General features: G+C 44.3%; 1 protein-coding gene across 1 annotated transcript in view; it reads right to left on the reverse strand.

Annotated features, from left to right (window-relative positions):
* Positions 1–15,461, reverse strand: part of Hsepi (D-glucuronyl C5-epimerase) — a 241,519-nt gene that overhangs the window by 46,318 nt on the left and 179,740 nt on the right. The window contains exon 12 of the mRNA XM_068392346.1: positions 11,341–11,467. Coding sequence (XP_068248447.1) covers positions 11,341–11,467 — 127 coding nt within the window. The remainder of the gene's footprint in view (positions 1–11,340; positions 11,468–15,461) is intronic.

Consider the following 15,461-nt stretch of genomic DNA (forward strand, 5'->3'; position numbering starts at 1 on the left):
TTTGGTAGCTTCCTTGGGTATAAGATTACTAAGATATTCCCAGAGAATTTAACCACAGGTTATCACAGAATTCTAACTTCTGGAGCGAGTATCTCAAAGGTTTCCCTTTAAGACATCGTAATACAACAGGGGACGCGCATGTCTGAACGCGCCACATAGCTATCTTCACCCCGAACAGAGTTAATGCTTCGGTGTGTAAGGACTGAGAATAGCTGGGAGCCGTTCCACAGCTAATCTCACTCGTGGCTACTACTGATACTCGAGACGTAAACAAACGGACGCCATTGCTCTAATGACGTCACGCCCGTCTTCATCCTTTGTTTAGTAGCTGCCCTACTTAGACGGATTTTCCCTGTGTTAACTTTATCGTTTTGCATCTTCGCTATGTCGTTACCTTCAGCCTCGCCTTCTTCTGGAAAGTTGAGTACAAGGTTCCAGTATTGTTTAATTAAGCTCTGGCCGTAAAGTAAATATTACTTTTCGAAATAATTGCTGTTTTGTGGCAGAGCTGTGCCTCTACCGGACCCGCCATTTTATGGCGTCGTTGTTGTTATGCATGTCTTATTTAGTTAGCCACAACAACGTTTCCGGCTTTATATACTATTCGAATACATTAGTTTATTTAGTCTTCATAGCTAGGAACTTTTATATCGTGTTTAGACGCTTTTTATCGGTCATCGATTGACCTCATACCAGTCGGCTACTATAGCCCCCAGGCCAGGAGCCTACATACAAGTGTTCATGCATGATTTATTAGTGATCCTAGACTAAGTTATGAAGATAGTGGCATTATTATTTTACAATACTTTTGACAGTGATGCAAATGTTTTCGCCTTCAGGGACCATATAGGGGATAGGCTAGTCAGTGACTCTTTCTAGCCTAACCTAATATTAGGACCCCTATATGCTTCCTTCATCCCCTGCCTTGGCATTCCCTCTATTTAGCCTTGATTCCTTTTCTGAGTAAAGGGATTAATTGTCTAATAGAGTATATATCGCCTCTCTGTCCTCCCTAAAGGAATGAACCCCCTTTAGGGCTGCGTCCGAGAGTGAGGTTAGGCTAGCCTACCTCTATGGCTAGGATAGTCTATGACTTTCCTGCGATAGCGATATGTCTTCTTCCTTTCCTAGTTCAGGACTCTTAGCCCTGTTCTAGGTTAGGTTAGGAAGGTTTCTCTGTTCCATGCTGAAACTGTACTCTTGCACCGTTTTAGCCGATCTGCCTGATCTTAGGTTAGGGAGTGTCCTCCCTTTCCTTAGTGGCCGCTCTGGTACAGAAACCCTTCCTGGGAAGACTTCTCTCTTCTCCCTCCCCACCTATCTCTTGTATAGCCTAGCCTATGCTTAGGTTAGTTTATACTCATCTGTCCCCTGTCCTACAACTCCTCCTTAGGGTGGAAGAGTAGGGCTACCCGAGCTTCCTTGTGCAGTCCGCTCTGGTACATATACCTTCATAGTGTCCTATAAGGTTAGCTACTAGTTTAGTTCTGCATATGGGAGTCTCTCCCCCCCCCCCCTCTTTGGGTGTTCCCTAGCCCTCCCTTGGGCTACCTTGCTCCCGGTCCCTAGTGACCCCTGCTCATGGATGTTAGAGCCTGCCTCTATCATGGGTACACCCCCTCAGGGAGGGGGAGGGATGTCTGGAACCCTGATGGTACTTCCTACATCCCTTCCCCCCTCCTCCCTGTCTCTCTCCCTATCCGGGTGCCGGTCTCTTGCCGCCTCTACTGTCGGCAATACCTGCCTCCTACTTGGTGACTCTCCCTAACCTTGCCGCCAGCCCCCCGTGTACCGAGGGACTGCCGGCTGCCGCCGGCTACTACCGACGGCTCTCCTACTCCTATCTAGTCGTCCGCTTGCCGGTCGATCGCCGGAGTGCCGGCATATACTGCCGGCAACCCGATACAGCCTTTACCATCCTTATCCCAGTCACCAACCTGGCATCCTCCGACTGCCGGAGCCGCCGCTCCCTGCCGGCGTGCCGCCGCTGTGCCGGCGGCCGCCATCCTGGTATTTAACTGACTTTTGAAAATTGTCTGTCCTAATGCCAGAATCTATGCTGGAGCGAGCTCCGGCATGCCGGCGGCTTGCCGGATGCCCCGGAGGCGTCAAGAATACTTGCACCCCCTTACTGTAGCTATCATAAGACTATGATAGCCCTATATCGCAAACAGATAAGCTGCTTCTGCTATTAAGATCAGTACCTAGTACTGCTCTATTAGTGATCATGCTGTCTCTTTGCATTCTTCTAATTCCAGCATGCTATGTGCATCTTAGCACGGCTGGTTGCCAGAAGCAGTTACCTTTTAAATGAGGCCTTCTGGCCCTTAACTGGGAACCGAATGAATTCGATCCCAATCTTGTCCTTGGTTTTCCATGGAATTCCAAAATACTTGGAATTCTAGGAAACTATATCCAGTGACCTCGGTCATTTGGATTATCCAGGGACCAAGCTTATGGTAACCAGCCGGGCGAGATGCATGGAGCATGTTCTCCTTTACTGTTTTCATTCTCTATGCATCACACCTTCTTTAAGTTAAAATTAATGATTAATATTAACTTAGTTTAAGAGCCATTCTTATGACTCCCCCATACTCATTTTCTCTTTCTTCCACAGGAGGAGCAGATGAAGTGTGATTTCGCCTTCTGCGCTGTGAAACGCCCGCAGTTTTACGGGCATACGGCTTGCAGGACTCACGCCCCTTGTGCAGACAAGAAAGGGGATTTGAAGTTTTGGAATCCACTGGATTGTACGGTCTGCCAGGCCCACCTAGTTGAGGCCTTCCATAACCCTCCTTCAGCGGAGGTTAGAGACATTTCTCGTGAAAAGCTGCGCAAGTGGGTGCGTGGCTTTCAGAAAAATGCTACCGGACCGTACCTGGCCACCGAAGAACTGAGGTCACTATTGTTCCCTAAGGCCTCCCCTGACTCAGTGGTACCAAAAGATGTGATCCCCACTGTCCAAATTACGGTGGAACCTGATGTGGTCATGGCTCAGTCCATGCACGAGTGTCGTTTAGATTCCGAGGATGATGAACAGATTTCAGACGTCTCGGAAGACACGGAGAAGACGCTTATGGCTCAAGGAGCCGAAGAGGACGAAGACAAGGTGGAGTACACCGAGTCGGAGCTAGGAGCTGCTCCCTCGTCCATCCCCCCTCCTACTCCTACACCGACGGAAATGTCCATTCCGTCTACCTCCTCGACTCCGGATCCTTCTTCTTCTACTCAAGAACTGATCCGGCTGATTAGAGCCGTCATGGACGACAGGCTGAAGGAGAACCAGGAGTCAATCAGGTCGATGATTGGATCCAGAGAGCCGAAGAAGATTTCGGTCAAGGATCTCCCCGCTTGCTCTCATGCCAACCCGTGGAGGTATGCAGAGCATATGGTTATTGCGACCGGCAGGATCTTTGTCAGTGATAAGATCGGCACGGTCCCTTTGGAAGATGTGGAGTTCTTCCCAAGCTTTGAGGCCTACCCGGACTGTTACGTCCGGCTTCGTTCCGAACCTGCCTCGAAGGAAGAGACCGAACCTAAAGAAGAGATAGTGTTCGATCTCACAAAGGCCCAGGCTATGCTAGCCTCCGCATTTAAGAGTAGAGGCTTTACCTGCTCTAAGCTTCCGGCTTTGAGCAAGAAGCACCCTACGTACGTTGCACCTGACACTGCGGTTCTTCCATTCTTGGAAAAGGCCTTAGCTGCATGCCTTAAAGCGGCGGAAGAAGGGAAACCCTGCCCTGCACTGGAGGAGTGCAGACCCTTCTCCATCGTGACCCCCCCTGACGCTCGACACTGGAAAGATGTTCAGCATACTTTCGTCGTGGGAAGGCTCGATCCTGACGTCGCCGGACGTCAGTTTAATGAAGACCTCCCTAAGCTCAACGATCACCTCCTTCGCCGGGAACAAGACACGAAGGAGAGGCTTGCGGCATCTCTTTCTCATCAAGTCCAACTGGAAGTTATGGCCTGTGACACTAGAGTACCAGATCACTACATGGTACTCTCCAAATCCCACTTGCTGACAGTAATGAAGGACTTGTACCACTTCATAAAGGCTCGAAGAGCCTGTCGTGAATTCGTGTTTGCCGGTGCCACCGTGAAACACGAACCCCGGAGGCTGATTTCCTCCAACATCTGGGGAAAGCACCTGTTTCCTTCTGACCTTGTGAAGGAAATAACTGACAGAGCCGCCACGGAGAATAGGAACCTTCTCCACAAGTGGGGCATGTCCAGGAAAAGGAAACCCTCTCAGGACGATGGACCTCAGCCTAAGAGGAAACCTCAGAAGCCAAAACCCCAGCAACGTCAGCAAAGACGTCAGTTTCCGGGACCCGCTACCTCCCAAGTGGTTGCCCAACCACAACAGACCTTTCAATTGGTCCCCCAACCAGTGTTGTCACAGTCACCGGTCTTCACCCCTGCCTTTGAGCAACCATCAACTACCTTTCATGCCAAAGGTAGAGGCTCGTTCAGGGGTGCAAGCAGAGACGCATCTCGCCGTCCCTCCAGAGGTAGAGGAGGAAAGGGAGCTAGCGGCCGAAGCAACAAGTCCTCGGGACACCAGAAGCAATGAAGTGCTTCCGGTGGGAGGAAGACTCCGCCAATTCCAGGATCGTTGGACCTTCGATCCCTGGGCACACAGCATCATCAAGAACGGTCTAGGCTGGAGTTGGACGCAACCACCCCCAATCTTCCAGCAGTTCTTCCAGCAATCAACCCCCCTTCTGGAAGAATATGTTCTAGACCTCTTGAACAAGAAGGTGATAAGGAAGGTAAAGTCCACCAGGTTCCAAGGGAGACTGTTTTGTGTTCCCAAGAAGGACTCAGACAAACTCAGAGTCATTCTGGACTTATCCCCCCTCAACAAGTTCATAGAGAACAACAAATTCAAGATGCTGACGCTTCAACAAATAAGGACCCTTCTGCCTCAAGGTTCCTACACGGTCTCTATAGACCTGGCGGATGCCTACTGGCACATTCCAATGAACCATCACGCTTCCTCCTACCTAGGATTTCGACTCCAAAGGAAAAGCTACGCCTTCCGGGCCATGCCCTTCGGCCTCAATGTGGCCCCTCGGATCTTCACAAAACTGGCGGATGCCATAGTACAACAGCTCCGCCTAAGAAACGTCCAGGTGATGGCCTACCTCGACGACTGGCTAGTCTGGGCTCCATCGCCCGAAGAGTGTGCAAAGTCTTGCATCGAAGTTACCCAGTACCTAGAACACCTGGGATTCAAGATCAACGAAAAAAAAAAAAAAAAAAAAATCTCGCCTCTCTCCAGCTCAGAAGTTTCAGTGGTTGGGAATCCACTGGAATCTTCAGTCACACCGCCTTTCCATCCCCCAGAAGAAAAGGAAGGAAATAGCAGGGTCTGTCAAGCGACTACTGAAATCCAAACGCATTTCAAGACGACAGCAGGAACGAGTTCTAGGCTCTCTACAATTCGCCTCAGTGACAAACCCAGTGCTTCGTGCACAGCTAAAGGATGCCGCGGGAGTCTGGAGACGCTCGGCATCCATCGCTCGAAGAGACCTCAAGAGACGGCTTCCAAACAGACTACGACGCCTCCTAAAGCCGTGGTCGGAAGAAAAGGCCCTGAAAAGGTCCATTCCTCTCCAACACCCTCCTCCATCACTCAACATCCACACGGATGCCTCACTGGAAGGTTGGGGAGGTCACTCCCACCAGAAACAGGCTCAAGGTACCTGGTCTCCACTATTCAAGACGTTCCACATAAACATCTTGGAGGCCATGGCGGTCCTTCTAACTCTGAAGAAGTTATCCCCGCCGCCCTCGATCCACATCCGTCTAACCCTAGACAACTCGGTGGTAGTTCGTTGTCTCAATCGCCAAGGCTCAAGATCGCCCCAGATAAATCAGGTGCTTCTCCCAATCTTCCGTCTGGCGGAGAAGAAGAAGTGGCACCTGTCTGCAGTTCACCTACAAGGATTCCGCAATGTGACAGCGGATGCTCTATCTCGGACAAACCCGATAGAGTCGGAATGGTCTCTAGACGCAAGATCGTTCTCCTTCATCTCTCACCAAGTCCCAGAACTCCAGATAGATCTCTTTGCAACGAGCGACAACAATCAACTTCCTCTGTACGTAGCCCCGTACGAGGACCCCAAAGCAGAAGCGGTGGACGCCATGTCACTGGACTGGAACAGGTGGTCCAAGATCTACCTGTTCCCTCCCACCAACCTTCTGTTGAAAGTCCTCTCCAAACTGAGAACCTTCAAAGGGACAGCGGCCCTAGTGGCTCCCAAGTGGCCCCGGAGCAACTGGTACCCCCCTGGTCCTGGAGCTGCAGCCCAAGCTGATCCCTCTCCCGGGCCCAGTTCTCTCTCAACAAGTACAGAAGTCGACTGTCTTCGCTTCATCATCGAAAATCAAGGACCTTCATCTCATGATTTTCTCTCCCTTGCCGCAAAGAAGAGGTTTGGGATCTCGAAGAAAAGTCTAGACTTCCTAGAGGAATACAAGACCGAATCCACGAGACGGCAATATGAATCATCCTGGAGGAAATGGGTCTCCTTTGTCAAGGCAAAAAATCCTAAAGAAATCACAATTGATTTCTGTATGTCCTTCTTCATTCACCTTCATGGACAAGGATTAGCAGCCAATACGATTTCAACCTGCAAATCGGCCTTGGCTAGACCAATTCTATATGCTTTCCAAATTGATCTGTCCAACGACATCTTCAACAAATTACCAAAAGCATGTGCTCGCCTACGTCCAGCACCCCCTCCGAAACCGATCTCCTGGTCACTAGACAAGGTACTCCATTTCGCCTCCAACTTGGACAATGATTCATGCCCCCTCAAGGATCTGACTCAGAAAGTTATATTTTTATTTGCTCTCGCTTCGGGAGCTCGAGTCAGCGAAATAGTGGCATTATCAAGAGAAGAAGGACACATCCTGTTTACCGATTCAGGAGAAGTGACCCTCTCCCCTGATCCGACGTTTCTCGCTAAAAACGAATTACCCACCAAAAGATGGGGCCCTTGGAGAATATGCCCCCTGAAGGAGGATGTCTCTCTATGTCCAGTAGAGAGTCTCAAGGTCTATCTTCGCAGAACTTCGAACTTTGGTGGAGGCCAACTCTTCAAAGGAGAAACATCGGGCAGCGACCTGTCACTGAAACAATTAAGAGCGAAAATCACCTACTTCATTCGCAGAGCGGATCCGAACAGTACACCCGCTGGTCATGATCCTAGAAAAGTGGCATCTTCTCTGAACTTCTTTCAGAGCATGGACTTTGAAAGCCTTAAAAACTTTACGGGCTGGAAGTCCTCGCGAGTTTTCTTTAAACATTATGCGAAACAAGTGCACGAAGTCAAACATTTTGTGGTAGCCGCAGGTAGTGTTATGAAACCTGCACCTAACTCTGCGTAGAACAGTGAGTTACTTGGGACTCTAACTCTTCGGGTGCCTATGTTGACCCTCGAGCGATTCATAGTGATGTCTAAAAACACTTAGTGCTTTTATAACTGTTCTTATCCCAGGTGAAATGTCATAGTGTCACACAAGTGCCGCATGCCTTGAGCATGATGTGTTATTTAAAGACTTGCGTTCCTCGAGAACGAGTACCTACTAATCCTGAAATTCCTTTTCAGATTCAAGAGCAAGCCTTTATTTCTATGTACATTATTATTACTGTAAATGAACTTTACTTTTGCTGTAAATTATTTAATTTCTGCATTGTGAAATAAAATTTCTATTTTATTACTTATGCGTCTCTTTCAGCTCCTACTTACTATGAAATACATACTGTCATAGTTTTATTTATTCCTCCTTTCTTATGGTTATGAAGAATTTAAGATGTCTAATCCTAAATTATATTCACCCTGTCTCAGTAAGGTTCCTACACGAATACTTACTTCTGATAACCAAGAGATGAACTCTATACACAGTGCCCAACCACCACTGGTCTAATTCAGAATGTTCCTATACAAATACCAAACATTCCGCTTCATCTCTAAGTTCTTCAAGTTCTTCTCTCAGGATGAATAGCCCTTCAATACCACTTTGACGTCGGCATAGCCCATGGGAACTTCCTGCCAAGGGGGGCAGGATACTTCGTTCCTATGGTTCTTTATCTAAGATTACTTTGCTGTTTTGTCAATGCCTAGGCACTTAATACTGGGGGAAAATCTACCACGATACATTGATTCTCTGGTACTCTTCCATCAGGACGCCATGGCTTGAGCCCAAAAAACGGATTTTGAGCGAAGCGAAAAATCTATTTTTGGGTGAGATAGCCATGGCGTCCTGATGGACCCTCCCTACTACTTCGTCCAGTTTTGTTCCCACCCTATGCAACTGTATCATGGTGATGGGCAGCAACTGGCTTCAGGATGAAGACGGGCGTGACGTCATTAGAGCAATGGCGTCCGTTTGTTTACGTCTCGAGTATCAGTAGTAGCCACGAGTGAGATTAGCTGTGGAACGGCTCCCAGCTATTCTCAGTCCTTACACACCGAAGCATTAACTCTGTTCGGGGTGAAGATAGCTATGTGGCGCGTTCAGACATGCGCGTCCCCTGTTGTATTACGATGTCTTAAAGGGAAACCTTTGAGATACTCGCTCCAGAAGTTAGAATTCTGTGATAACCTGTGGTTAAATTCTCTGGGAATATCTTAGTAGTCTTATACCCAAGGAAGCTACCAAAAAGGAACCTTCCATCAGGACGCCATGGCTATCTCACCCAAAAATAGATTTTTCGCTTCGCTCAAAATCCGTTATATATATATATATATATATATATATATATATATATATATATATATATATATATATATATATATATATATATATATATATATATATATATTGAATTGACCCTGCCTAAGCTGATTCCACCCTGTTGTACTTACCCTCGTCTAATGCACATGATGAAAGATTCAGAAATTTTCAACGAAGGGCTATTGATGATATTATCCACAAATAGTTTATGATTTCAAGATTGAATGCATAACTTTTTTTTAAATGGCTATGTATGAGTCAATACAATAAAAAAATTAACCTAAATGATTTGTCCATTGAAGGGATAAGAGTTCACATAGACCCTACTCTACATATTTGTCATTAAAATATTTTTGACACTAATGCTCATGACTATTTTTAATCATCAATACTTTTTTACTTTTGAGCAAGAGGACCGTCATAGTATAAATTATATAAAACAAAGAAACTTAATTAAAGGATGAATCCTAAAATTAAGATAATTAAAAAAAATAAATATTTTCCATTAATATGCTGAGTTTAAGTCAAACTTTTTTTTTAAACCAAAGTTTTAGTCACACTTTTTTCTGAAAACCAAAAAGTTCAATAGTCAAACTTTTATTAAAAACCCCTAGTTTAACAGTCAAACTGTATCTCTTGAAAACCCCCAAGTTTGACAGTCAAACTTTTTTTCTTGAAAGCCCCGAGTTTAACAGTCAAACTTTTTTTTTCTTAAAAAAAAGGGTTTGTGGTTACCCGAGAAACCCCCCCCCCCCCCCCCCCCCCCCCCCCGCGGATCTGCTATTGGGATATTTGTTTCAACTTCGAGGCTGAAGACAAAACGGGTGCTGGCTAGCCACACCATGGCCATCAGTCACCAGATGTCTCAGTGGTGGACGAGAGGTGTAAGCCACTTGAAGGTAAGAAATTTTGAATTTTTAGTGGTAACGTCAATATAAGCCAGCTTTGAAAACAAAGCAATCAGGGCAGTATAGAAATTAAAAAGAATTATCGATAAAATTTATTTTTTCTTGTTAATATGTTTGTATAGCTTTAGACTGATATCCTTTGGCATTTCATTTAATCTATGAAGGATATCCTTACCTACAGCTTTTACTATTGCCCAAAATATCCCTTTGAATTATTTCATAAACATATTTCCCCAAGAAGGTTTGCTTTTTTAAATTAGCCTTACATGTTGAGAAAAGGGAGTATTTTTCATATTTTACTTTGTTGAATATGGCGAGAGCAATGAATGTATGAGTACACAAGCTTAGCAGAGATTATGTTAAAGGTAAAGGGTCTGTTTTTTAGTACCAGACACACATACAGTACTTAATTAGATAAGTTAAAAACTTTCAATTGGATTCCACAAGGCACTAGAAGAGTTGGATGACCAAGGCCTACATTACTAAGGACTATGAAACGCGAAGTACAGTAGATGATGAATGGAGAAGTATTGATTTAAAAGCTCAAGATTGAGACGATTGGCGAAATCTAACCAAGGCTCTTTGCGTCAATAAGCGTAGGAGAAGATGATGATGATAATGAGATGCTTCAATTAAAATACATGACAGACAAAGATACACTTGGCCTTCAGTGCCCTACGAACCATTAGTCCACAAAGATTAGATTTAAAACTTTGACCCCAGTTTAACATAAATCCTTTGCTCCATATGACTATACTATGATTCCTCATTTAAAAAAAAAAAAATCATTAGCCCATGCTATTCTCCTCTATTCAATACAAGTCATCTGTCCTATTGAAGGCTATAAGAAATTCATAAACTGACCTGACATCAAAAGAAGAAAAAATGGAACATGGAGCAGTGGAAAATTATTCACTTATTCAGCAAGAATGACATCATAAAGCTGAGGACATTACTAGAGGTCATATTTAGAAAATTGAATGGATGGGAGATAAGAAAATAAGTTCTCCTCTACTCCAAAACCACAATTTCCATTTCCCCCCTCCTCCCTTTCCCTTCTCAACTCTGACTTTACTTGCTATCCCACATTCTTCTTTTCTGAGTTCCCTTTTCAAATCTGGCTTTATCTCCCTAACTCAGCAGAAATGAGATTCCATAAAACACATTTAGAATCAAAATAATTTCTTGTGAAAGTTTATTTACAATAACAGTACTCCCTTCAAAATAGGCTAACTGTCTACTGTGCACTAGTTCAAAGCTTTTTATCAACCCTTTGAGTGCCATTGGATGTAATTTATGTTCAATTTTCTACTCCCTTCGAGGTCACTGGATGCATTTTAAGTCTAATAATTATCAGTTTTTTCTCTTTATTTTATTATTTAAGTACAGTAAATGAAAATTTTACAAAATATGTAACCTTATATGTCAATGAAAAAGAAAGTTACTCTGTTTAACAAAAATAAAGATCTAAATTTCACAATTTTTGTACTAAGAAGAGTTAAGTAAAATAAGTGCCAAATCATTAGGTGTGGGGTTATTGCTCAAAGGGTCAACAAATGTACTGAATATCTATTTTCTCTAATATTGCATGCATCCATTTTTTAAGATAAACTATTCTAATAACTCAACATTAAAGCCAAGCTTATGTGTGTTTTGAAAATAACATTGCTGTACTACTTACGAAAATTCCTTAAGATCATATAATCCTAAAAGGCTATAGATGAATCCATTTAACACAAACAAAGATGGGTTTGTTGGGTATTCTTCATACCATACAAAGCTGCCAGGAAAATATGTTCTTATACCACCTGGAAAAAAAAAATCAATCAATCAATGTATTGAGTTGTTTCCTAACATATCAAATTATGCCAATTACAATTAATTTTCTCCTCCAGAAGGGTTATAATTTTTGCTCCATTAATCTTGCTACAATATTAGCAGGATTATGTGGAAACTAAGCTTCAGAATTTATATGAGGTCTACAGGCAAGATTAAATATTAGGATGTGGTAGCCTATTGGATATATTCCGGACTCTTATTCTGTGGGTTGAGAATACGAGACCTACTGAAGCCTGATAGTTTCCACAACTTCACCATCCATGGGCACTAAGGAGAAGAGGTTTGAGGGAACCTTTAGGTTTAACTGCTGAGTCATAGGCAGCCACTGACTGGACCTTCCAGATCCTAGTTTGGGTGGATGGGGGCTTAGGTTGCTGATTATAAACATAAGTATTGAATGTAATTCCTCGATTATTGTGGGTTTATAATCCAAAACCTCCCACGGTAAGTGAAAATAAATGAAATAGAAACAGAACGGTACAGTATATATTCTTTTTATCACTTTTATATTTCATGTATACAGTAATGCCTCACAGCACGAAATTGATTTGTTCTGGAGTGGCTTTTGTCAGCTGATTGTTTCGTGTTGTGAGTCACATTTTACATGTAAATTGCCTAATTTGTTTAAACCCTACTAAACACCACATTAAATCTTATAATAAAGCTATAGTATAACCACAATGCCATACTGTACAGCCAAATACATTTGAACCATTCAATATACAGTAGCTACACTAACTGTTAATACCTGTAAATTAATATTCGCATCTTTTTTTGCAGCTTGAAAATTTCATACGCAGATTCTTTTGTGAAGAGAGGTATGACTGTATATATAACGGGTTTTGACATAGGAAAAATTTATTTTTGGGTGAGATAGCCATGTAGCCTTGATGGAAGTTTCTCATTGGCAGCTTCTACTCGGGATATCTGTGAGTGATTAACTAGAGAAATTTTACCTTAGAGGTATCAACTGAGTTGTGACCTCTGGGGCAAATATTCCAAGAGATATATATCGTGTATAAGACAGGGACTTGTTAATAACAAGCCATGGCTATCCTTCCCCGAATAGAGTTAACCTAGTCTCGAAGGATAATGTAGATGGAAGGATACGTGGGCAAATGAGCCGTTACAACTCCCGATCTCAATGTGCTAGAACTAATTCGTTCCCTGTTGAACCATTCCGGGAGCAGCCATCGCACGACACGAGGTCCTACACTGAGAATTGGGAGGGGATGGAAAGTAACAGGCAGCCATCAGGACGACATGGCTATCTCACCCAAAAATAGATTTTTCCTGTCAAAATCCGTTTTTTTGGCTCGAGCCATGTTGTCCCGATGGAAGTGTACCAGAGAATTATTATTCTCAGTTGTGGCCACGAGAGATTTAACCCTTTACACCACATGGACATAATCATACTTCCTGTAGCATGGGTGACTATAGTACCAAGCTATGAGCAAGCTATATGTTTGTAAAAAGTAGGAGCAAAGGGAATCAACATCAATGTCCCACTCACAGTAGAGAAAATCTTTGTCTCCAAAAGATGAAAAGACCGAAGTCTATAAAAAGAGGTTTGAAAATTGTGGTAAACTACTTTTCTGGGTCAAACTGTGATGCCCAGTGAAAAGGGTCCTTCTTATCTCTTTTCTGATATAAATACTTCCAAATATACCAGAGAAAGTTAAAGCATGGAATGCAGAGGTTACTACCCTCGCGCGAGCACCCTAAGGGCGTCGTGTATAAAGAAAGGGGGTGTGATAACCACTATTCACAGGTTGTCTTCCATTTAGATCAATCCTTCCTCAAAAGGGGAGCCGCCCTAACGGCACCAACTGAACTCACCTGATCCACTCAGCAACGCCTGCCTCGAGCGCCCTCTACACATCCTTCTGTTGGACTTGTACTAACGACGATTGCTTTGTTTTGTGTCTCGCTTTTTAGCTGTTTTTGTGGATTTCTTCATCATGGCTGAAGCTCTCCTTACTCCTGCACCAATGTTAAGTACCACAGATTGTTTTGACAGTTTTTTCTAGTACCGGGCAAGCAGTGTTAAGTAATAGGAAGTGTTTTTTAATACGTTCGGCCTTGTGCCTTCCATGGTCCACGCGGCCATTTTTATTGTGTATGCTCAGTGCGTTTTCTATTTGCTTTTCGTTGCCCTTTTGGTACTGTTATCTGTTAGGTTCATTAATCTTAAGTAATTTTATTTCAATCTTATTTTAAGATTGTAGGCTCCATGCCTCTGTTTGAACCTTTATCTTTTGTGTGGTACTTATTAGTCGTTTACAAGTCCGTTTCTGTTAACGAAAAATAGCGTTCGGGGGTTTCATTACAGTTTAGTACTACCGATTCGGTAGGTCTTTTATTATTATCATTTAATTGTATTCCCCTGTCGCTATTCTTTGTTAGTCTTTTATTGTTATTTTCGGACAGATGTGGTTTATTTGTGAGTATTCATACTCCGCCGTGAGTTTCAACCTATCTGGGAACGCTTAATACCTATTACTTTTTGCGCCCCTTCGACAGGGAATCCTCCCCTCGTTGGCTTTCCGCAACTTGACTCCGGCTTCGGCCTTCCATTCACACGAATCTGATGTATCTTCTTTTTGTTTTTTACTCTCCGGCGCGTCCTCCCGGAGTGCTATGGAGATTTATTACTACATCCAGTTAACGTATCCCTTCATTGGGTTAAGGATCTATTACCAAACACCCCCCCCCCCCTTCTTAGCCGCCGGGCTTCCATCGCCCTCCGGCTTTCCCATTACATAAGCCATAATTGTTCAAAAGTAATTACATACTCCGGAGCCCCGGCTCCTACATATGCACTTTCTATATCAGAATCTATCATAATATATCTTTATTATTTTTAAATTTGTAGTAATTACGACAGAGCTCCGGCTCCTTTAGTTACACGACCTCAATTCAGCACATCATCTATAAGCTTCCTTGTCTTTACTGTTATTTTACTAAGTAAAGCCCGTAGGAAACTTTGTACTTATTGATCCTTTTTATTACAGAAAGTACGCTGTGCTGCCAAGGGCTGTTCCGCAACCTTTCTCGATCCGGTAGGCCATGACGTTTCCCGGTCGCATGCCCACTGTGCGATCTCCTTTGTCCGGGAGGATGGCCAATCACCCTATATGATCTGGTTCCCGGAAGCATGTGCGCTCTGCTATGAGCTTTCATCCATTCTCCTCAATGATGAGGTAAGTTAGCGATGTTATCTGCATGCTAGTTTTTAAGGCTCCGCTTTATATATTTGGTCGTTTGTGTTTCTATTGCTTTTATATGGCGACGCAGCGTATTCAGGTATTATCCTAATCCTTTCTGTTGTAATGTTTCCCGTCTGCCGTTCTAAGTTACCCCTCCTTTTTCAGGCTGACGAGGATTCACTCCGGACGGCCAAGACCTGCCTCCGCTCCTGGGTGTCTGGTTTCGGACGAAATGCCCCGACCGGTTGCCCCTACCTCCTTGATACAGACATGGCCTCCCGGTTATTCCCTGGTTCCTCCTCGGCCGCAGTACCTCTGGAACAAGCTGCCCCCATCATTGAGAGTATCAGGGCGGCCCCTCCGGTAGAAGAGGAACACCTGCTCTCAGGAGACATCTCATCCCTGGACATTCACACCGAACCAATGGAGGAGCAGGTGAGGGGTGAGGATATGGCAGAAACGTTCCTTTCCCCTACTCCTTCCTCCTCTTCCTCTTTCCACGGCTTTGACAAACCTCAGGCTTCTCCTTGGGAAGGTTCCGTCTCGGTCCGTCCCAAGGTGAAGCCTATTCGTAAGATTAAACCCAAAAGCAGTACTTCAGCTTCACCACAGTCTCTGGTCCCAGGACCTTCCTCAGCCCCTGACGTTCCAATGCTTTCACGCACCCCTCCAAGGCTTCCGCTGTAGGTAGCTCCTCGGATGTCCAAGTAACCTTGGAATATCATTCAAGATATGGTGGAGTCGAAGCTGCAAA

Source organism: Palaemon carinicauda, chromosome 18 (assembly GCF_036898095.1).
Source record: "Palaemon carinicauda isolate YSFRI2023 chromosome 18, ASM3689809v2, whole genome shotgun sequence".
NCBI lineage: Eukaryota > Metazoa > Arthropoda > Malacostraca > Decapoda > Palaemonidae > Palaemon > Palaemon carinicauda.